Source organism: Ylistrum balloti, unplaced genomic scaffold (genome assembly GCF_031769215.1).
Source record: "Ylistrum balloti isolate Yb309-2 unplaced genomic scaffold, AGI_CSIRO_Ybal_v1 Utg370790, whole genome shotgun sequence".
NCBI lineage: Eukaryota > Metazoa > Mollusca > Bivalvia > Pectinida > Pectinidae > Ylistrum > Ylistrum balloti.
Window position 1 is genome coordinate 473,984 of NW_026782461.1, and position 24,480 is coordinate 498,463.

A 24,480-nucleotide genomic window follows, 5' to 3' on the forward strand; every position below is an offset into this window, starting at 1 on the left:
TCCACATTTTAAATTGTTTTTCATTATCATAATAAACAATTGCATTTAATTGCCTATCGTCAACAGTAGAGAGTTATTGCCCTTTGTATACTAAAGGTTTATAACACTTGCTCATTATGAGAACTTTGTAAGGGTTATTTGTACCTAATTTAGTATGTCTGATAATCTTCAGTTTCACATATTCTCTAAAATGCTACTGTAAAGGTAAGTTTGTGGCTTTCTTTCCCTAGTCTAAAGGATCTACACCTGTCAATGACATAAATGCCAGTGCCAACGTTTTAACCAAATATTATGGCTTTGGCCTACTCTGGATCCTTTTAAATTGCATTGTAAAATATCTGATCTTGAGTATACATGTTGAATTTTTATGAAATATGCATATCAGTATTTAACTTAATGCTAAATACTCTGATACAATAATTTGTAAAGTAAGTCAAAAGGTGATTAAAAATCAATATCAATGTTTAAACATTTTTTCAGTCCTCTAATACAAGCACCACATGTACATTATATGTATATTCATGAACACTGGGATATTGTCACACAAAATTCATTATCATCAATTAGTGATTTATGACGAAGTACAAAACTGGTATAAGAATTGATTATTTGTAAGCTTGCAAGAAAAGACTGTTAGGCTCAAAATGAATCTCAGCACAAATATCATCAATAACAAATTGAAACTTCAGTCTTTGGATTGTGTTCTAACAAAGCTGTAGTGTAGTCAGTCCCAGACACCTATTTGTGCACCTACATGCTATCTGTACAACATTAAACTGTAAATAATAAACAAAACCACAATTTTTGTTAGAAAAATTAAAGAATACATTTTTTATTCAGAGACACAACTACATGCCACAGTAGCTATATTTTGGCTTTGGATAGGTAATAAAGGATTAAAAGCATAATTGAAACTTTGGTGCCTTGGTCCTTGGCTGGTCCAAGGAACCTAAGTATGTACAACAATTGATAGTCAACCTTACGCTACCATAAACAAGGGACAACTCCACTCCACTACATGATCAACAACAGTTACTAAATCTGCTGACATGATTTGTAACACTTCTTATTAGGAAATTAATGGTGATCATCAAACATTTACAGGGACTAAATTGTACTGAAAGTTTCAATTTGATTATAATCTAGTCCTTTACTTTTAAGGAAAAATTCCAAAACCTCATAACTGTCACAGAGTAAATGCCATCATATAAGAACACAAAATTTATAAATGCAAAACATATTTATTCTTTCCATTCCAATTTTACTCTTTTCTTGCTACTAGCAATTCATCTTCTGTCAATAGAATTCGCAGGTAAGTCCACCAGGGACAATATCTTCTAAGTCCAGTTCAAAGTGAATTATCATTTGCAGTTAATTTCTACAATGATATGTACAATTTCATAAATATCACAAAGGAGAATTTCTATTAATGATTCACATGTTGCCTTCTGTTACAGAGATCTACTTTTAATTCCTGATGATGACATACATAATGATTTTTGCCTGAGAATCAATTTCTTGTGTTTTCCAAGTGATTGTTGTACACCAGTGAAATCAATTCATGTTTTATTTGTTTTAATTCAAATATGATGAAATTTCGATCTCATGACAGACAATATGTCTATGAAAATTTAAGTCTCTATAGCTCTGGACAGATTTTAACCATTTCATTTTACTCGCAGGCTTAACTAAACAATAATATCCAACATTTGGAGTATATGTATCTTTCTTTCTAAAGTTCATCCATTCCTTCAACATGATATATATAAGACAGTCTCTTGAAAAAAAATCTATGTTTTGACAATAAATGCTTGTTTATATCGCTAATTAGATTCCAGGACTCCATATAAGGAAGTCCAGCTACCGTAAGTGGATACTCTTCTAACTAATACTCTTATTCTAAAGGTTTTTAATTTGCACCAATCTGTCCATGATATTGGTTTTAATTTTAGGCCAAATATGAGAAAATGTATGATAATTACAAGTAGCAAAATAAAAACCCTTCAAAACATCAATAAGCTTTTAGAACCTGACTTTTAACAACAAAATCAATTTTAACTACATTTTTCTAAATTCAGTACTTTCTAATTAACTGTGAGAACAACCATTAACAAGTTGTAAATTGCATAATTTCCTTAATTTCACAAGATTTTAGGAATTTTTTAAAATAAAATTTTAGAAACAGCTGCTAACAATAATCTGCTGTATGCAGTGGCGAGAGCTCAGTTCATGACCTTGTCTATCTATGCCTTGCAGATTCTATTGACTTCCTTGACGATACAGTTTGCACTGATTCCGTACTTTTCTAAAAGTTTAGCACTCGGACCACTTCGGGGAACCTCTGTTACTGCCAGTTTGTGCACCTCAAACTCCTTATATGGGGAAACTGCTGCACATACTGCATCTCCAAGTCCCCCTGAAAGACACCAATACCAAGTTACTGATCACATAACAATTATTGTTGTATGTTCTTGGATTCAATTTGATTCAAGTCCTATTTCTATCTACCATGGCCCGTATTCATGGAACTGTTCTCATGCGCAAGCATGAATTTTGTGCTCAAGTTTAATATCTTGTTTAAGTTAAAAATTAATAAATACGGCTGATTTTGCCGAAGATTTAAAAACAATTTTGAAAGGACTTCAAGTCAAAGTTATATTCAAGGTTTAAATTTGACATTTGTATTGTTTTATATAATTTAGGTGAATCATTAAAAAGTTTGCTTGAGCCCAAAATTTATGCTTGAACATGAGAATGGTTTCATGAATATGTGCCTAAGTCTGTGAACTACACCCTAATACATGAAACAGCAGTCTCGTTTATTGAACTAGAATGGCACAGTATATTAAATGGAACTGAACTCCAGATCAAGACATGATGTTAATCACTAGATATATATTTCTATAAAATCAAAAGTATGCTGTATGATAAATTTCCAAGTTTCAATGTCTGAAACATTTCTGTACCAATGCACCAGATATACAACAGGAACTGAGATTTGCTCTGCAAATCGAGCAAGCATGGACGAAAAAAAATACTTTATATCCTCATCTCCAGTTGAACAGGTACTTACTGTGTCCTCAAATCAAAATACTTAATACAATGTAGTGTTATCTTTCGTGTCCTCTAAATAGATATTTTTTCCATGACAAAGTGTACAGTTTGTAGAGAAGAATCACAGAAATACTTGCCCCAGGTATAATGGTCCTCAACAGTGATGATACGGCCGCCTGTAGCCCTAGCATTCTCTACGATGGTGTCCACATCCAGGGGCTTAACGGTGAAAGGGTCAATCACCCTGATGTTCTTGCCATCAATTTGCAGTTTATCAGCAGCCGTAAGTGCTTCGTGTAGGGTCACAGCGCAGCCAATTACAGTAACACAGTCACTGCTTGACTGTCGAACAACCTGCAATGTCATTCAAAATATTTCTACAAACATATTTCTAGCACATTACAAGAACATACAATGTCAAATCAACTCATTGCATTCATCCATCTATAAGCCTTTTAGAAATTTAAAATTTCTTCACATGTTTTCTAGACATTCAAATTGCCCATCCTGGATAGAATTGTCTGACATTCTGGATGATGTGATACTTTTCTGCTTGATTCTATGTTCAGACAAGAAGTACAAACCTACATGACATTAAAATATTTAACATTTGCTGTTTTAAATTTTGGGGGTCAAATATTCTTTAAGTTTTAATTAACCTATCATTTAATCAGGTCATTATTTATGTAACAAGTTTGTGCCTGCTGTTACAAGCTTGCAACAGGCCAGTATAACATAGTTCCATTAGACCTTCTCATGAAGGGATACCTACAATTAACAGTAAATTGAGAGGACGAAACAGAACATACACATATGATAAAGATGACATTTATAGATTTTGTACAAGGGGGAAATTTCATTGATTTATTTTTGAAGCTTACAATTAAACAAACAGAGGACAAATACCTTAGCCTTTCCGACTTCAAATACAGTATTTGCATCGTAAAGAATGCTGGTTGCCGGGCGACTGGTTCTAACAAAGCAGACTCCCTTGGTGTTAGCTGCTAATTCAATGGCGCGTTCGCATGATACAGCATCACTTGGGTAGAACACAGTTGATCCTGGAATGGAACGGAACATGGCAATATCCTCTAAGGCCATCTGGGATGGGCCGTCTTCACCGATGGACACTCCACAGTGGGAACCTACAAAGTTTGCATTGGTTTGTGAAATGGCTCCCATCCTGATCTGGTCAAAGGCTCGCGTCAGAAAGCAGGCAAAAGTGCTAATGAAAGGCACTGTGCGGTTACGACAACCACATCCAATACCAACGCCGACCAGATTCTGCTCCGCAATGTAGCATTCAATGAAGCGATCAGGGAACCTTTCCTGTAAGTTCAAGAATTCACATTAATACAACTCATAATGCAGTAATCTATTGTCCATTTTCTAATTATCAACTGGTTGTATGTTTTCTGTACCTTCTTAATAAGTTGTGTTAAAATTTCTACACAGTCAAATATTTTTAATAGTACAGGCACAAGAAACAGATGAATGAATGGTTGAACTGACATACCTTAAACTTGATGGCAAATGTTGAATTCTTGGTGTCACCATCCATAGCAACCACCCTGTTGTTATTCTCACCAAGCTTTACCAGGGCTGTGCCATAAGCTTGTCTGGTAGCCACCTGGTAAAAGAAAAATCAAAATGATAAAATCTTAACCAATACTAGGACATATTGAGCCACACTGACCTGATGTCCTGCAGTATGAAGGTGACAGTGTTGTCATTGAGCTTCACAAATGTCATTTTTTCTGATGAAGGTGACAGTGTTGTCATTGAGCTTCACAAATGTCATTTTTCTGATGAAGGTGACAGTGTTGTCATTGAGCTTCACAAATGTCATTTTTCTGATGAAGGTGACAGTGTTGTCATTGAGCTTCACAAACGTCATTTTTCTGATGAAGGTGACAGTGTTGTCATTGAGCTTCACAAATGTCATTTTTCTGATGAAGGTGACAGTGTTGTCATTGAGCTTCACAAATGCCATTTTTTCTGATGAAGGTGACAGTGTTGTCATTGAGCTTCACAAATGTCATTTTTCTGAGGAAGGTGACAGTGTTGTCATTGAGCTTCACAAATGTCATTTTTCTGATGAAGGTGACAGTGTTGTCATTGAGCTTCACAAATGTCATTTTTCTGAGGAAGGTGACAGTGTTGTCATTGAGCTTCACAAATGTCATTTTTCTGAGGAAGGTGACAGTGTTGTCATTGAGATTCACAAATGTCATTTTTCTGATGAAGGTGACAGTGTTGTCATTGAGCTTCACAAATGTCATTTTTTCTGATGAAGGTGACAGTGTTGTCATTGAGCTTCACAAATGTCATTTTTCTGATGAAGGTGACAGTGTTGTCATTGAGCTTCACAAATGTGACAGTGTTTTCTGAGCTTCACAAATGTGAAGGTGACAGTGTTGTCATTGAGCTTCACAAATGTAATTTTTTCTGATGAAGGTGACAGTGTTGTCATTGAGCTTCACAAATGTAATTTTTCTGATGAAGGTGACATTGTTGTCATTGAGCTTCACAAATGTCATTTTTCTGATGAAGGTGACAGTGTTGTCATTGAGCTTCACAAATGTCATTTTTCTGATGACAGTGTAGTTATCAAAACATTGATTGAATACCAATTTTCTGAATTGTTTTCATACAAGAACATCTATTCAATATACATTTCCAACATTAAGAAATATTGTGGTACCAAATAGGAAAAAATTTTATTAATTGCTTTTGTTTGCCCAGATGGAAGCATCCTAGGGATCTGACTAATGGAGGAAACAGACTATGCTGGCAGAACCCACATGGTCCAGCAGGTGACCCCATACATTTTCATGTATGTTCCGAGAATCGAACCCAGGACACTTAACTGAAAGACATGTGCATTTCCATTGGGCCATCCAAACACTGTTGTGTGAGGGTACATTTTTAACCATTTTATCTGTTTGATGCAATGTTTGCAAAATCTCCTGCGTTGATAAGCACATAGACTGATGAAATAGCCAGCATGGTGAAAATAACTTACATTAGTATGTCCTGTCATGGAGAGTTACATACCTTGTCACCTTCTTTGTAGGTGGGAGGAGTAGACAATTTGATGTTGGAAATATCGACTTCTGGGACAGGGGTAGGAGTTGGTGGGGTGATGCCATGTGGTCCTGGATTACTAATTTGGCTGGAAATTGCCTGTCTAGTCACCTCTGATTGGGCACCAAGTGGTTTGCCATGCCAGTTCTCCTTGTCTGCCACATCTGGACAAGGTCAAACAGAGGTCAATCAGAAACAAGCAAGATTAACAAACAACACAAAACAATGATAAGATCAATAAATTTTGAGTTGCAAAGGTTAAAATATTCTTTGGTCCACTGAAAGCTTAAAGCAACTTCTCCTTATATCTTATTTTCGAAGTAAAATTATCTGTTTTTAATGACTTTACATCCTAGAAAAAAGTCAAAACCAGAACTTGTTTAATAAAAAAAAAATCCTTACAGAATCTATCTATTTATAACCAAAAATTAGCTATCCTAATGTACTTTTTTATCCTGCAATTGGCATTGCCATTGTCAGAATACACCTGCCACATATATTTTTACTGTATTCATCAGTGACTGAAAGGAGCTGTATTTCAACATGTGCAGCAATTTGAAAGAATTACTTTCTGAATTTGTTAAATATTACATTTAGAAATATAAGTAGTTGTTGAAATAAGCAATTTTACATGTTGTAATGAATAACTTAATTTATGAAAAAATTCATAAAATCTGATGAAGGTTGGAACTATGTGTCTGTGCTTAGCAATCATTTTGGCGTCTGTCACACAGAATGGACAACAAACGGTTACGGTATAGCACAAACAACATTGACATTAAATTAAGTGTGTAGCTAAGGTTTCTCTGATTTTGATCCTCAGCAAAACAACCTCAATAAGAAACGTAAATAACAAATTTTTGTGACATTTTACTAATACATATAATTTAATTTTTTTCCTGTTTTTAAATTTCATTCCAAAACCGATACCTTACTTAGAAATAGAGGTAATATTCTGACATTTAAATTCCTAGACCACTGTAAGACATATTCACCCTATAGCTCGAATTCATGCATTTACAATCAATTTTCATCAAACACACTCTCTCATATTCAGAGTAGAAGCAGATTCTTCATGCCTCAAAAGGTGTTGGTAATATAGGTGTTCAAAGACTTTTTTAAACGATTTTTAACTATAAGAAGCCAGATACAGTGTAGAAGGTCAAACTTAAGGCCTTCCACTATTGCAGTAGTATACATACTTGGTCCACCTTGTCCTTTGAAGGTCTTGGCCACAATACAGGTGGGCTTGCCTTTGACAATGGAAGCTTCATGGAATGCTTTACACAGCTCCTCCACACTGTGTCCCATCACAACATAGGTATTCCACCTATCAAAGACCCATATTCAAGTGTCAGGATACAATCAGTTTTCTGGTGTAAAGATATTCTGATGAAAATACCACCATTATAGTGTTTTTTTCCTGTTACAGTATCTTACAATGCATATCACAATACATCCCTTTTGTACAGAAAGTGTTTTAATGCATTTTTAAATATTGAAAAAAAAAATGACTTGCATTCTTTTTGTATATTTTGAAAAAATATTTGGATATCTGTTGGAATGTACAGTATTTAAAAAAAAGTTGATGATTTTGAAAGTTATGCATAAAAATACACAAATTCTAGATATAAATAGACTGATTCAGGATTTAATTGTTACAATAACCATTGATTCATGAAGAAAAAGCAATAAAACATATACATCTTCATATCAATACAATGGCATTCAAGTTTACCCAAAGCTCTCAGCCCTGGCCTTATAAACTTCAAGGTTGTGTTGAAGACTGGTGGGTTCACTCTGTCCAAGACGGTTCACATCAAAGATGGCCACAACATTATCCAAGTTGTAACGGCTAGCAAAGGCCATAGCTTCCCAAATCGAGCCCTCAGCACTCTCCCCATCCCCGATCACACAGTACACACGGTAGTCAGCATTGTCCAGGTACTTTCCTGTGTAAGCCATGCCCACAGCAACACTCAGACCCTGACCCAAGGATCCTGTTGCCACATCAACAAAGTTGAGACGAGGGGTTGGATGTCCCTCCAGGTCAGAGTCCAGTTTCCTCAGATTCAGGAGTTCATCAGTTGAAAACAGTCCTGCCTCGGCCCATGCTGCGTACAGTATTGGGGCAGCATGACCCTGTATTGTAGAAAAAATACTACAAATTTTACAGCCAATACAAGTGGGTGTCAAAAATTTTTAATTTATAGACCATAATTTCTTGAGATTAAAGCCTAATTATACAAAACTTTCCATAAACAAGAGGCCCAAGGGGCCTTAACTGTCGACTGAGGAATATATGTCAATAATCTGGGGATTTTAAAATGTTGCAAAAATGTAACAACACTTGTGCAGAACCATGTGTAAAACATCTGTACCAAGTTTGAACATGACCCACCCAATGGTTCTTGAAAGGAAGTCCATAATGTCTTAACCAAACAGAGGCCAGGGTGGCCATCTTGGATTTTGAATCACTCCAAAAAGATAAAACACTTGCAAGGACCTTGTGTAGAACATTCGTATCAAGTTTCCCCTATTGGGGCCACGCCCTTTTTGTTTGCAAACTTGAAGCGGTTTCCCATGGGGATGCTTTGTGCCAAGTTTGGTCAAAATCCATCTACTGGTTCTTGAGAAGTAGTCATTTAATGAAGGTTTTTACATATGGCCCCTTTTACACCCCTTATGGACCCCAAAGGGGACATTATCACTTTTTTCAACATAATTTCATATGTCCTTCACTAAGGAATGCTGTCTACCAAATTTGGATGAAATCGGTCAAAGCTGAATTTTCGACCCTTTTGAGCGCCCCCTAGTGGGGCCGTTTTTGACCCGATTTTTTTTTCATTCGCAAACTTTGTAGACCTTGCCATAAGGACCCTAAATATCAAATATGAATTTAATCTATTGGGGCCACACCCTTTTTTTTCGCAAAGTTGAAGTGGCTTCCCATGGGGATGCTTTGTGCCAAGTTTTGTCAAAATCCATCTAATGGTTCCTTATGGACCCCAAAGGGGACATAATCACTCTTTTCAACATAACTTCATATGTCCTTCACTAAGGGATGCTGTCTACCAAATTTGGTTGAAATCGGTCAAAGTTGAATTTTGAATTTTTTTTTCATTCGCAAACTTTGTAGACCTTGCCATAAGGACCCTAAATATCAAATATGAACTTAATCTGACTGTTGGGGATGCTTTGTGCCAAGTTTGATCAAAATCCATTCAGTGGTTCTTGAGAAGAAGTCGAATATGTGAAAAGTTAACGACGCACGACGGCTCAGGTGACCTAAAAACTGAAAAGCAAATATAACCTATTCATATGGATACAGTAAGAATTCATTGACTGAGAAATACTTGCAACAAAAATGTGTGCTGATATTGATATAAAAGCTGTTGATATTAACTTTAAAAAAAAAATATGCCTTATTCAGACTACACAGCAAGCCCTTAAAAGACATACATCTGAATTGTACCTGCAATATGACATCACAAAATCCATGCATCATGCGTTACATCACACTTTACTTGTTAACACACCTTCTACACCTGTACATTTGAGTACGTAGATTGGCCACACGTTTATTTTGTGGTGACATTCTAAACTTTCTACAACACCAGTTTGTATTTTAAGTGAGACCCACTTAAATTAATTCTTATTTCTTATGATATCACCACCTACTATTTATTTATAGACACCACTCAGTCTAAATTTAAAAAATTTTTATCTTTGCATGATTATCAAGGGGAATTTTACTCCGAATTTTTCTGAATCTCCTACAGTTGCTGCACAATATGTATATTTTCGTTAACCTGAAATAACCTACCAAGTCACTACAAGCTAAACAATGACTAAACACCATGGTCCCAAAAGGATGCAAGGTATCAGTAAAAGGGGCATAACTCTCAATAAATTCAAAGCTCTTTGATAGCAGTTGATGTACCTAGTTTCACACAAACTTGTTTAGTGAGTTTTATGATTATAATTAAGGACAAGCATTTTTCGATAGACATCCTGATCCCAGTGTTACCGTTTGTAATTTACCTACAATAGGGATAGCAGCCTCCAGACAGACTTTAAACATGAAGCACGCAAATTTGGTTACACAGCGTCCTCAATGAAGCATGTTTCCAAACGTCATAATTTATCAAAAAAAAAAAAAAAAAAATAAAGTTGTTAACCATTTATGACATAACCCTTCTAAATGTACCTATGTGACAAACAATAACGAGAAGTTCTTGAATTTTTTTTTACAGGATCAACTTTTAAGATAAATATTAAAGAAAGCATCCTTTTCCATGTCAAATTGAAGTCACTTTAGGTCAACGTTTATTTGTCTCAATAGTAATGTCAAATTGCTATGTTAGATGTTAGTGTTTGACATCATTTTATAGTTAAGTCCTGATGTCAGATTAGGTAATAAAACACAGGTTCACAAAATAATGTGGCAAGAATTAAGATATGTTATTATATAATAATTAGTTTTGAATGAAACATATTTTAAAACTAATCAGATATTTTTTCTTCAAAATTTACACAAGTTTTCTTTCCTGAACAAAAAAAAAGTGAACTAAACCAGCAACCTACCTTGGACAAGATGAATCGATCGTTGGATGGACTGCGTGGCTCTTTCAGACTGTACCTCATGGTGTTGAAGAAAAGGACAGACATGATTTCTGCCATGGACATACATGATGATGGATGCCTGTAACAGAAAATTTAACATAGTTTTAATTGATCCTCTTCTTACATCATTGTAGTTTGACTATATCCGCAACGTTTATTTTCTTGTTGCTTGAATTCCTATTGACCACAAGGGTCACTTAAGGACATGACAGGGTTATGAGGTGGAGGGAAGCCATAGTTCCTGGAGAAAACCCATCGACCTGTGACCAGTACCTGATGACTGCCCTATGTCAGCCTTGAATCTGCAACCGAGAGGTGGAAGGATAGTGATAAAGGCAGTCAGATACCTTACCCACTCGCCCACCACAATGATCTTTCACATTGCTATCCAATTGAAATACTGATACATACAGGCAAGTATAGATATATACTATCTCAGGAATCAAGGAGGTCTTCAATGTGATGGCTTGATTATAATGCAACCTTTGATGAAGATCCAGGTGGTGTTGTTTGGTCCCTACCAAAGGAAATTTGTGTTTTTAAGAGAGTGGAGATCACAAATCATCCACTACCATCCTGGTTGTGTCCTTTGGTAACATTCTTGTGACTGGCCTCCTGCATAATGTTCAGTGAGGTAGCCATTACCTACACTATACCAATTCCCCCCTCCTCCCCCCTAAAAATGACCTTGACTGCTCGCAGATTGATACACCCAACAAACAAACTGTTTACTAAAAGTGATCGATGAAAGTTACAAGTCTGTAAAATACTCATTTCAGATTCAAATAAAATGCATTTTTTTCCAGGAATATTTCAGGTAAATGTGAAAGGTTATTGAGGCTAAGATTTCACTATAAACATTCAATAACAGAACCAACAACTGTCGACACCTGTAACATTTAAAAATGATGTTATTTTATTGTAAAATAATTCGTTAAAAAATCTTAAATCAATAAGCTTCATGAAAACTGTTCAAGTGCAGAAATACAAATTGTATAACTATAGGTTTGTCAGTTAGAAATGTTTAAGCTGAAAGCTGAACTTACTGTAATTTCTAAATACATGAACAGAAAACAGTTTACAAGAGTTGGGTGTTTAAATTCTCCGACATTTTATTGTATTGTAAGATCACAGTCCTTCTTTGCAACCTTTTTCTGTCTATTGTCATTTTTTACTTTTAAGTCTCACTAAAATATATCATTTCCACCTGATATTGGATTTGAATTCTAGTGACATGGGATGTTATGAATACCTCAACAGGCACGGATGTAAGGTAGTTACATTGATCACAAACCTGACGGTGTCCATTACCTGGATAGACTAGGGATATGAGGCAGTTTTACTGATCACAAAGAACCACAGCTCACATTATGGACAAAAATATAACATTACCATAGGGTCGGACAAAAAAGAATCTGTCACATGTCATGTCAACTGATTCATTGTATAACAAGGTAACATTACTGAAAACCCTTTTGATTGTATAGAAACTGCTGCTCAGACAGTGACAAAAAATAGAGGATGTTGTACCATGTAACATAAGCTATAAGCAGTCCTGTGAACTAAGACATAACCTGATTACAAGATAACGAAGTAGGATGTTGTGAACAAAAAGAACATTGTGGGCGGTGTCAGGAAAAAGACTTTCAATTAGATCAGGTGTAAATTTCGTTTGAAAACTTGAAACTTGGCATTTCTGCACAAATTTCACACTTAACAAAAATGAAACCATGTTCGTTATAGTGGATCATTTTATATCAAATGCACAATCTGTGCCATGTCATGATCAACCCACTACTACTATGACATTAAAAAAACTATTGGTGAAGAGAGCTTGTGAGCCACTCATTAATTTGTACCATCCATTTGGGAATGGTGGCGCCTACAACACTAAAAGGAACGACTAAGACCATTTTTATTCCAGTTTACTGATGTTTGGGAAGCCCCCTTTTTATTCTAGCTGGCGACAGCTGTACCCTCACAGCACGGGGTAGAGTATTGTTATCTTTCATTAAAATTGCAATATAACAAATGACATTGAGAAAAATACTTTAACCAGCTTTCTGCAACCAAGATTAAATACATACATGAAATCACCTCACCAAAACACACCAAAATTCAGTTTTACCCAACTAGTAACTGGAACGTAAAAATGCGTCACAAAACTCACAAACTACAGATTAATTACACTCCTCAAGGATCAGAATGGTTTAAAAGTGAAACTTTACACTATCCAATATCAGATATGTATATGTCTGTCACGAAAACAGTCATGTCACAGGGTATGATAATACACTTTCCTGCAATAGCTGGTAATTGCTGACCTCAGACTTCAGTTGGTAAATAACTCACAAGAACTAAATTACAACTACAGCGAGATGTTATGGTTCAGTAACTTTTGTTTACTTTTTATCCTATCAAACAATTTTTATAAAGGTTCTTTTCATCCCTATCAGGTTTCTCTACATACCAAAACCTGCCCACTCATTTTCCTGTCATTTCTTGGTCTGCTTTCTATACACTTGTTATTTGTTATTTCAAGAATTGTATAAAAACTGAGAAAGATATCTTCAAAATAAAATTACGGGTAATAGACAAAATTACAGCCTATTACATGGTCTCCATGAACGAACATCTCTCTTGTTTCAAAGTTTTAGCGAATCCTTGAAAACTACAACCAAAGGGACAATTACCTTTCAAGTAACTGATTCATGCCTTACTGGCTTACATGCTGAAATGCTTTAATGGTGAATATTTTTTTTCAATGATAAATGTGCTAGTGAAGCAAAATTCTCTCAAACATACAAATGTTTAATATGTAAATGACAAAATATTTCTGAAGTTAAAAATAAAAATGTTGTACCATTAAGTACTCAAAATAACTTCAGTATCAATTTAATTACTTAAACCCATTAAAATATTTCCACACAAACCTTACAACTTTTTTATAGAATCTGTCGACTGTGTCACTTTTTAAGTGAATCGGTTCCGCTTGACTGATAATACATTTTTGGTACTTATTTTGTGGCAATATTTTATGTTGCTTTAGGGGATATAATCTTTTAGTAATTTCTGAAACAGGATACTAACTTGTAAAGGACACTTGAACATTTCCCAGAAATGTTTACAACATGATGTCTCTTTCATTTATACATGTATGGTAGACAAGTCCGACTGACTTGGCTGGTTGGTTACAGTTCTCATTTATTGAGTAAATCATAGGTGACCATGCATACACTGTAGGGCAGTTAGTAAGAACATCCAATTAGAGTTTGTGAGATATTGGGCTGAAGTTCTGTTTTCTTCATAATACTCATTTTGTATAACAGGTACCTACCATTTCCTGTTTCATTTATTGCTGGAAGATTTCAACGAAAGTAATCTAGTATCAAAAATAAGGAAAATACATGAACACAGAGAAAAGCTTTATATCATAAAACATTGTCTATATATTACATGATATACTAAGTAATGATATGAACAGCATTTTAACTGCTGCACAACAATGTTTACATAATTTTTCTGTTAATGTTTGGTTTTAAGTTCCTCCCAACAGATTCAGTCATTTGAAGACAGAGTCCAATGATGATAGGGGATCCCATCCCATGCCGTCATAAACTAGATTTAGTAGTATGACACCACCCCTGGTCAAATTTTATTGACAAATGGCAAACTAACGCTTACAGCAACTGGGAAGTACCAATCTTACGGACTTTAGATGGCCTCAGTTTAGGAACAGAACCCATAATTTATATCCGAAAATTTAGTCACCTCGTATGATCATGCAGTAGGAAAAAGCAAGCATAATACCTATTTTTGTATTCAGCTCTACTTACAGGCACTGACAGTAAGAATGAATCTATTTGACAACATTACAACAGACGGAATATATTGTGATATTTGTCACTTGTGTTCCACCCTTGTGAGACACATCCACAAGTTACATGAGGAATTTATGCATCTGAAAGCAGATCATCAGAATAAATTCTACGATCTTTTCTGTATATTTTGAAAGGAAAAAAAATCCTTTAATATTCCAACAAAATGCCAAACAATAATACAACAACATCAATTGAAATATATTAATGTTTTCAATGCAAAAATGATGAATGATTTTGAAAATCTTTGACCTTCAGTATGACATTTGCCTGTACCTTCCACATAAAACCTTACCCTGTGCCTGCAGCATCTGTGCTCTTGATGCTATGAATCCTCAATTTGTTGGCAATGTCCTTCAATGTTTGAATTTTGCCTGTTTCATCCATTTTCAAAAGCCGTTATTACGTTTCCAGTAAGAAACTAATACAATCATAAACTCCTGTACAGTTCAATGATTCTTCTAGTACCGTGCGTTGTGTTGTATTGTGCCAACGATCTGACGATGGACCTACTTTGCTAGCTGTCGAGAGTGTCCTGCATCAGCTAGTACACATTATACCTATATATATAAAACGTGAAACGATACCCCAATACACCTTCAGTAAACTGTGACACTCTAATTTTATTCACATTATTACATCTAAGTGAAGACTAATATCCTGTCCACACAAGTCCCACGTCCTCTTCGGATGTGACAATCATCAGGTGCTGTCCCTGGATAGGCCTATATGCTTAAGATTTCCTTTCCTCATGGTAGACTTACAGATAATACACGAGTATTATGTCCCATCAAACGTCTTTCATGTTCTTTAATATTTACCGATAGCATTAACTACTCACTTAATTGGAAAATTCTTGTTAGCCATGTTCCCTATTAATCTATAAACATCAAATTCCACCTGGCCACTTCACATAACTATGAAATATCAACTGCAGCTGTGACGGCTATATTGACACAAACACTGAACAATTATGACACTTAATTTGACAGGGTCAGTATTTCAGAGACGTCACTGCAGGTTTAGAAAAATATGAGTACAGCAAATAAAGTTTAAAGTTTTCGTTTAAAGAAAAATTCATAATTTGAAGAAATAGATTACCTGGATTAACTCTATAACCTGGAACTAATCTTTAAGAATATAGAGAGGAAGGCTACATATTTAAAAACATCCTGAAAAGAGTCAGACTTTAACCTTGATGATTGGTGTGGTGCTTACCAAGACAAACTCTCTAGATGACACGGCTTTTCACTTGACTACAACCAGTTAGTTTTGTTAGCATATCCTAATGTTGACCAGTTAAGAGATATGGAATCTGACCTTGACCTTACAACCTTTAAATGTTGTCAGTTGACTTCCCTAGTTTGATCCTCGAAAGTTTTGCTTCATACAATTATACACAAAATTTGACCTTTATGACCTTGAACTTTAACCCATTAGGTCAGTTGTCTTCTTGTCTAATTTTGATTGTCTTTACTCCACATCATCATCAAAATACATTCCCCAGTTAGAGATGTATGAAGCTAACATTTGCTAGAAGTAAGGCTGTACAAGTAGCAAATCATTAATTAGTAAATAAGGGATGGTCTTAAAGTAGATATAACTGTGTACATGACAGTTCTCTGAAATAATACATGTAAGCAAACGTCTTATTTTTTGTGTGTTGACAATCAATACTCTGTATCAACCCTATCAGGGTATGTTTAACCGAGTTTGGGAGTTATCAGTAATGTGCAGCATACATACACAGTTAAATGCAGAAACCTTAAAACAGAGCAAACTGAATGAACCAAATATGGTATAAAACATTAAATTTATTTTACAACAATGGTGAAACAAGCTATAAGCTTAAATCAATCACTCTTGTTAGTCAAGATGGATGCATGTCGGTGGGTCTTACTGTTGGAGGAAATCAGAGTACCAAAGGAGAACCCATGCAGTTAGGCAAGTGACCCCATTATTTTCCACATACATGCCAGAATTTGAACTTTGGATGACTAAGAGAAAAGCAATTGTGTTACCACTGCGCTACCAAACCAACCTAATAAACCAAATAAATGTCATCAAATGAGTTATGTCTTCCAAATTACCACACCTAAAATGAGGGTGGGTCAGTGGGGGCGGGGCATAACTGCCCCTGATAGTAACACTGGAGTATCAAAATCACCTGTTCCCTAGGACATATCAAGATCATTCAAGTTGAGTATATCTGCTAGGAGTATCATGGTAAAACTTATATACCTACTAGAAACACACTTTTGTGTCCAAAACAAATTTTTATGATATTATTGTTATAAAACCAATTTTACATATAATATTATTATACATGGGTATTGGCATATTGTGACCAAGTTGAGCTGAAGACTCCCAATCTGTCAATAGAAGCTTCATAGTCTCGTGGCATCCTATGTGTTTTAATAATATCACAAACTTTGATTTTATTTTGATGAAATAATATTTTTGGAAATACTTACAAAAGTATCCAGCTTATTTGATAAATAGAATCTTAGAATATATCAAATTTATGGAACCTGCCACAGATTTTTCATTTTACCTCACCTGAGGCTTAGCAAAATGAAAAATTCAAATTGCTGGAATGGAAACTCAAGTCAGCTCTATTCCTGTCGTAATGATCTGAAGAGGTACATATATAATGTGTATGGTATACAACCTCTCTGATCAAAATCTGATGTGTGGTAAACTCATTCTGCTTGGCTGATTCAACACTTAAAGTGAAATAAACTGCACAAAAATGAGAAAAATGCCAAATTCTGCACATGATAATTACACAACAGATATCTGCAATTACATGATCCATCATAAATAAATAGCATGGTTCTTTGATATTTTTAAGATGTGGCAGATAACACTTCAAATCCACTTCTGATGGAATTGCTTTTACTCAAGGTTATATCAGCAAAGAACAGCATGACCTTCAATGATCATGAAATGCATTGAAATCTTCAACACAAGTTAGAGGTAAAGAGGAAAGAAACGGAGTGATAGGCAGGTGCTCCCTTAACAGTTTATCAACAAATTACTTTATTCTAATAAACAATTATCATTGTACTTCCTTGTTCTTTTTTTTAAAAAACATTCGCAGCTTAATTTTTTCCAACCGAAATCACCAGTCTTTTTTTCAGATAAGCTATATGGTAAACCGATAGTAAACCGTTACTGGTTATTCGTATGTAGGCTAGCTAGTACTTGATACTTTGGTGGACAGCCAAGAATTAAATACTCTAATTAATTTCCAATTAACCTAAGTTATCTGCAATACAAGTATTCGCTGTTATCCAGCAATAACTCTTTTGTCTCAGCAGATTGTGACAGTTTATCCAACAACATATTGTTTAATTCTCAAAGTCTTTGATATATCAGGAACTTTGTGGCAAAATTTGCATGCAAACCATAAATTTGGTATGCACCTTAACTATCCATTGCCCACAAATTCACATTCGAGTTCAGGGCTCTCACACGCCATTTTGGGACTGGGGCCTGGGGCCCTTAGAATTGGGAAAAATAGCAGTGTTTTCCTTAGAATTGGGAAAACCTGGAGTCTAAATTGGGGAAAAAAGATACTATTTTGCATTGGGAATGGGGCCGAATATCGGCCCATAATCTGGCAGATCGAGAGCCCTGGAGTTATCTGAATTTGTGCTACTGGCAAAAAGGGAAACATTGAATCATTGAAAGAGATTATATTCTAACAAATAGTATTTCATAAATGCAACATTGAATGTTTCATTTAATAATTTTTACATAAAATTACATCACATGTGGTGCAACTTTTTAATCCGTCAATACACATGTAAACACATAAAACATGAAGCCTTGCTTGTTCTCTCAGCTTATCAATTCTGGTAAACGTATACTCAATGATCCTGACGAAACAGGTATGCATACCCAGGAATGAAACAGGATTTCCCTATGTAAATATTTCAGGGATATTGTGACAGCTAATTTGCAAATATAAGTGCACAAATGAAGAAAATAAAGTGGCTTAATTGATTAAAGTAATCAGTAATCACTTATTTTGAATGTTTTCTCTCTCATTCTTCTATGTAATACATATACCAATAGATTTTCCAATTCATGGACACACTATTGAAACAGTTGCAAAAATATTTTGTTGCTCCATTCATTTTTAATGTATCTCTTATAACTATTCAAATTATTGTAAGCGTTAAAATGTCCTTCTGGTGGTCATATTGGACAGGTGAAAATGGTGGAGACACCCCCTGACCAGTTTAAATTAAAATGTGAAAATATAGCACATTTGTCATGTGATCATTTTGAAAGCGAGGCTGCAAAAACAAAAATATCAGTTGTCCAACAACATCTGCACTGCATCTTTGTTTGTTTTACGATGGCAATTCTCTTCCATAAACTGCTGCCACCTCTCTTACTGTTTCCCTAATTGTGACATGTGGGTTTTGTCTCGCCCCTTTTTGACTCTCTCCTCTTTTTCTCTAATGTAGAGACCGTCTTTTGTCCTAAACGTGTCTCCATGAGAATCACCACTTTTGTTTGTTTACAGTGTATTATGCAGGTGCAAATCTATTGTGATGTCATCAGAGCAGCATGAATGTTTGTACACAAATTTCGCTAGACCTAAATTGAAATTCCTCAAATTAATAGCGAAAGTTGATTTTTGTGGGAAATAGAGTCATGTGATTTTCATAAGGATATAAGATGTACAATTTTCTCAAAAAGCATCTTATGAAATCCTAACTTTGGTGGAATAACCCTTTCAACAATATCTATTTTATTTTGTTCTAACTAACCTGAAGAGCTTTTCTATCACACCAGGAGATGATTTCAAATGGACTACCTAAAATGTCACCATACTGGAAATACATTTCAGTATAAAGTATTGGTGTAGAATTTGAGTACGTTTTTCATCTTTAAGTATAAATCACATTTTTATTACAGGTGCACTATATAAACACATGAACACTTCACTACATTGTAGTTTTTTTACCTATCTAAACATCATTTTTCCAAAGTTGTATAAACATGAACATAATCACAGAATTTGAATACTATTTCATCAGCTGTTTTAGAGGTCATCTCATACTAGTAAGTGGTGGCTTCCTCAATTAATATCTTGTTTTCTAGTGCAATGGTCGCAAAGTGTTACAAGATACTTAACATACATTAAAAAAAACATTGATAAATTCCACAGAAACCATATGCCATGATATACATCTTTTAGAGTAGAATATATACTAATCAGACTGACTCTATGACATAAAACTTTACTTCCAAAACAATTTCTGCAACAATGCAAATATCTGTAAATTTTTTACATTGACCAAAGGTACAAAGATTGGGGAATGTTTTGCTAACTGCTGCAGTGAAGAAATGGACCATTTTGACAGCAGAAGTGTAATGGTTAGGGCAATATTTGTGGGAGAATCGATCAGACTTGTTATAGTAATGTGCAATTTAACCAGCATCAGAAATTGGGAAGAAATCCAGTGGATCTACCATTCTTCAGATGCCATGATATTGTCACCAAGCTAATATGCCAGTGCACTTATCAGCAGAACTGTGCTGCTGCAGAGTAATGTGTTTTAGGTTAACAATCCAAACTTACTGATTTGTCACCAATTGATAAAGTTTGGATATGTTACTTTAGCAAATGCATATGAACATCAAAATCAGTCTTACAGGAGCTTGTCCGAGCCGTGAATGAAACAACAGCTTTCCTTGAATTATCTGCTGCTTCACAAGTCCCATCAGCAACACAGCAATGCTGTTTAGTTTTTATATTACCCTGTACCTTATTGGTCACACCTGCTGTTATGGTGTTACATTTGATAATGACCCCAACGTCCTTTAACATTTATAAATCAAACTGAACTTAAAAGACTTTTAATTAACGATGCAGCATTTTTATCCAAATTGATCAATTACTTTATTGGTATGTGACTGATAAAGGCTTTATAGGGAAATAATTAATTAATTACAAATTTAAATAGTGGTGCCTTTTTTTATTAGTATAAAAATTAAAGAGTTGGTTAAGTCAAATAAGTATGAAGTTGAAACACAACAACTTCCTTTAAGGAAAGGAACAAAGGGACATAATTTTGTAAATAAATTTTGTGATACAATAAAAGTTCTCTGTCCAACTGTATGTAAATTTACCAGAACGTGAAATTAAGTAAGCACAGGTAAAATAGCAAGGAAAATTGCTGTGCAGTAATGCGTAACAAATAGGTCCATCATTAAATATCGATAGCTAGTGCAGCAGTGCATGTCAAAATTATTCGTATTACTCTGATAGCTATCCTCATACATCCTTCTACAGGTATCCCTGGGAAAGTGGTTTTTGATAACTGATTCATATTTTTTAAACCTGAGCGGTTGCATACCGCATAATGAGACTAGATGCATTCTTTTCATCTCTAACAAACCATACAGTGTAAGGTGATAGGGAGTGACGTAAACTCACCTTGTTAGCCCTTTAGCCTATCTCTTCATTGTTCCCTGTATAGTATACCCATAATTGTAGAAGTGAGCATTTCTTGGTACCAGGGATTCCCTGGCTCAATATTGATGTCAGTCTGTTATTATACATTAAAATAGACACAAGGATTATTTTCCTACGAAAGTGATGTGTGAATGTTTTGCTTGAAAATCAGCTTGCTATCAATATCATGGTTATTTCAACATTGAATATTCGGAGAGAATGAGGAAAATTTGGAAGTATGACAGGGTTTCCCATAATTTTGTTAGTAGTAGCCTGTGAAGTGAAAGTAGGAGGCTGGCAAAGCAAGCCGACCCGAGCCACAATGCGGCGAGGTAGAGGGTGGCCTGCCGTGTACGTGTAGTCGTGTATGGAACATTATTACTGAACTGGATTGGTGTAGGCGGCCAAATGATCGAAGAAGCTGGTCAAATTGGCCGGCGACCCGCTCTTATGGAAAACCCTGGTATAATATGAAGCCTAGACTTCAATATAGAAAACTCAAGCTCAAGTGTCAAAGAAGGAATAAGAAACAACAAATTAGAAATAAGGAGAGGGGGTGGGGGGTGGGGGGGTGGGGGGAGGGGGACCTGCTATGAAGTAAGAAAGAGTGGAAATTTTTTTATTTATTTATTTTGTACATTCTGAATGAAATAGTTTCAGATGTAGGATACTAAAACCATTTTTATTTGAGGTATTTTCACGCTTTCAGTAACTAGAGTACTTACTACTGTGTAGGTTAATTTTAATGTGTTATCTTCTGAATAGGGAAACAGTTTCTGGACATTGTATGCTTTTCCAGAAAAACAGGATGAGGATACTTTATGATCTGTGACAGGGAACTTTTAAAAAGCATGCTGTCGACTGTGTGAAATATGTGAAAAATATAATAGCAATTAATGTTATTAATGTAAATGTAAAACAAAATTGGTCTTCTTCTCCATCTGTATTAATGATTAATGATTAAATTAGTACTTAGTGATTATCTCCCCTTTTACAGATGTGCTACCACAGTCCAATGCTTACAGCCCTTTTCCTGGTCATTTAATCATGTAACCCATGAAAGGGAATTAAGTTGATAGTGGACTATTGCAGCAATGGATTTTATTACCCACGCCATAGTGAAACGTGTAAGGTATCAATATTAACGTATATTCTTTGTTTAGGATTAAATGAGTTAACAAATGCAATTAATCAGTTAAATAAACATCTCTTACCATAGGCTGTCTGTGTACATTGGAGCAAATGTGTTCACTGGTCAACAGTAAAAGCTAGATAATTATTGTACATATGACAAATGCATATGTATGAAAAATAGACATCTCTCAGTCCATGTTCCATAAATATATTTCCAGTCTGACATAAGAAAAAAACGACAATTCAGTGTTGGATTTTCTCTTACACTTAAGTCCAGCAATACATCTTTTTTTTTTTGCAAATAATTTACACTTTGATATTGCCATGGTGAGAGAGTCAGTGCTATTATAATTTGAACATGAAGTAGTTAGTTCCCATGCTCTATCAATTAGACTTTAATTCCTTTATTAAACAAGTCATTGCCTAAGTTTGCCGGTTTCCACATATTTTGATAAAACCTTGTCAATGGTGGAAGGGAGGTAACTCCTGCCGCTGATAACGCACATCATCATGTGGATTGGTAATTAGATAATTATCGACATATCGGAGATATCAGAATTTCATAACATACACAATTATATCATAATTCGCCTAACGATTTAATTATGCAACATATAACGCATGACAGCGAGTCTTTAAACCATGTTCGTACTGAGTTTAAGCTAGCTTTGGGCTTCACATGGCACACGGGAAGTAGAACTTGATCTCGACAACACTTACCCGGAATTACTGGCGTCTGTTGCCTTGATGCTATGGATTCGCAGTTTGTTTGCGATATCCTTGAGAGTTTGAAGAGTTCCAGCGTCAGGTCTATGGTATTGGCTCATCTTGAGGATGTGTTAAGCACCGTCTACTGCACGCACGTTCCGTCGTCAGCCGGCTCAGACAACCTTGACCTTTTTACTTGTGGGAAGCCGACTCGAAGGGCGATAACTAGCACAGACTCGGCAGGTGCGCGAAAAAATACTGAAGAGTTATCGCGCCTTACACTTCAATACATATACAACGTACACCAAAATATTACAATATTATTATGTAGAGTCACTTCAAACAACTATACATTCAAGAACAGATTTGACAATGCGTGGAAAAAAAGCTGATGTACACAGAAATCGAAACAGTGTCACCAGGAAGTGAGAGATCAACCGTGGAAACAGATATTGAGTTCGGTGAAGAGGAACAGTTCCTGTACTGGAAACTAACTATGATACAGCAGGAACGTATAACACACACACACACACACACACACACACACACACACACACACACACACACACACACACACACACACACACACACACACGCACACACACACACACACATATATAAATAGCTATATCTTAGTCCGGGATTTAAAAGAAAATATATTTGAATAAAAAGTATTACAAATAAATAAATAAACAACATATAAAATAGATCTAAAGCTGTCCACCCTTTTGTGAAAAAAAAACTCCCATGCCCTGAGATAGACAGAATAGGATAGAAAAGGATATTGAGCAGAAAAAAATAAAAAGAAAATAATGTGAAACGGGAAAAAAAACGTGAAAACAATTTGTCTTAATTTATTTCTTTTGATATCTGTAAAAGAAAGGATGCATTGTTTTCCAATCCCTTCTTACTTCTCAACACTAATGTAACATATGTGTAATGTCACTTCAGAAAATCCAATAAATCTTTACTGTAACTATGAACTGTACACTAACTGTAGGAATAATGACAATTAGATCCAAACAAGAGTCAGGTAAATACAGTTTGTTAAAAAGGAAAATCAAAAGGATTATACTGAGCTTATAACGATGTGAATGGCGCGAAGCTCACGGGATGAATTTAGGAATTAATAAAGAGTAATTTTAAAACGGAAATGTTAAGATATTGACAATGGTAAATATGTAACATAGTGTTAAATACGTCACTCAGCCGACGGAGCATGTTTCTTTGGCACATTTGGTGGATCCGGGTACGATTCCTGTGCGGGGCACTCGAAAAGAATGTATTTGATTTTTCCTGTTCTTTCACAAATATCGAATACAGGAACGACAAAAAAAATACAGACGGACATAGAAGATTATCAAAGAGGCAAGTATTGAAGACAAAAAGAAATAGGAATTAGAGAAGACATCTGAAATAAGACAGGCAGCGAAGGCAACAGAAACGAGGAAAACATTGAAGATCGTCAAACAGACAGACATTGGGGACAACAGAAACTAGGAAAACATTGAAAAT

At 35.2% G+C, this 24,480-nt stretch overlaps 1 protein-coding gene across 1 annotated transcript; it reads right to left on the reverse strand.

The window, feature by feature from the left end:
• Positions 1-801: 801 nt before the first annotated feature.
• On the reverse strand, positions 802-23,146 carry LOC132558412 (transketolase-like). Its single transcript, XM_060222972.1, has 9 exons — positions 22,978-23,146; positions 10,729-10,846; positions 7,880-8,283; positions 7,344-7,471; positions 6,112-6,305; positions 4,571-4,684; positions 3,961-4,383; positions 3,192-3,408; positions 802-2,416 (listed from the first exon to the last, which is right to left on the reverse strand). Exons 1-9 carry the CDS (start codon positions 23,082-23,084, stop codon positions 2,244-2,246), a joined length of 1,878 nt encoding a protein of 625 aa, XP_060078955.1. The 5' UTR covers positions 23,085-23,146; the 3' UTR covers positions 802-2,243.
• Positions 23,147-24,480: the final 1,334 nt, after the last annotated feature.

What these genes read in the sequence shown, in the direction of transcription:
- LOC132558412 (XM_060222972.1), bottom strand. Translation starts at nt 23,084, where the DNA reads ATGAGCCAATACCATAGACCTGACGCTGGAACTCTTCAAACTCTCAAG. An exon ending in ATCGATTCATCTTGTCCAAG is followed by an intron (nt 8,284 to 10,728) that starts GTAGGTTGCTGG and finishes TCTACAATACAG; the next exon opens with GGTCATGCTGCCCCAATACT. An exon ending in CATTTGCCATCAAGTTTAAG is followed by an intron (nt 4,384 to 4,570) that starts GTATGTCAGTTC and finishes TTGAACTTACAG; the next exon opens with GAAAGGTTCCCTGATCGCTT.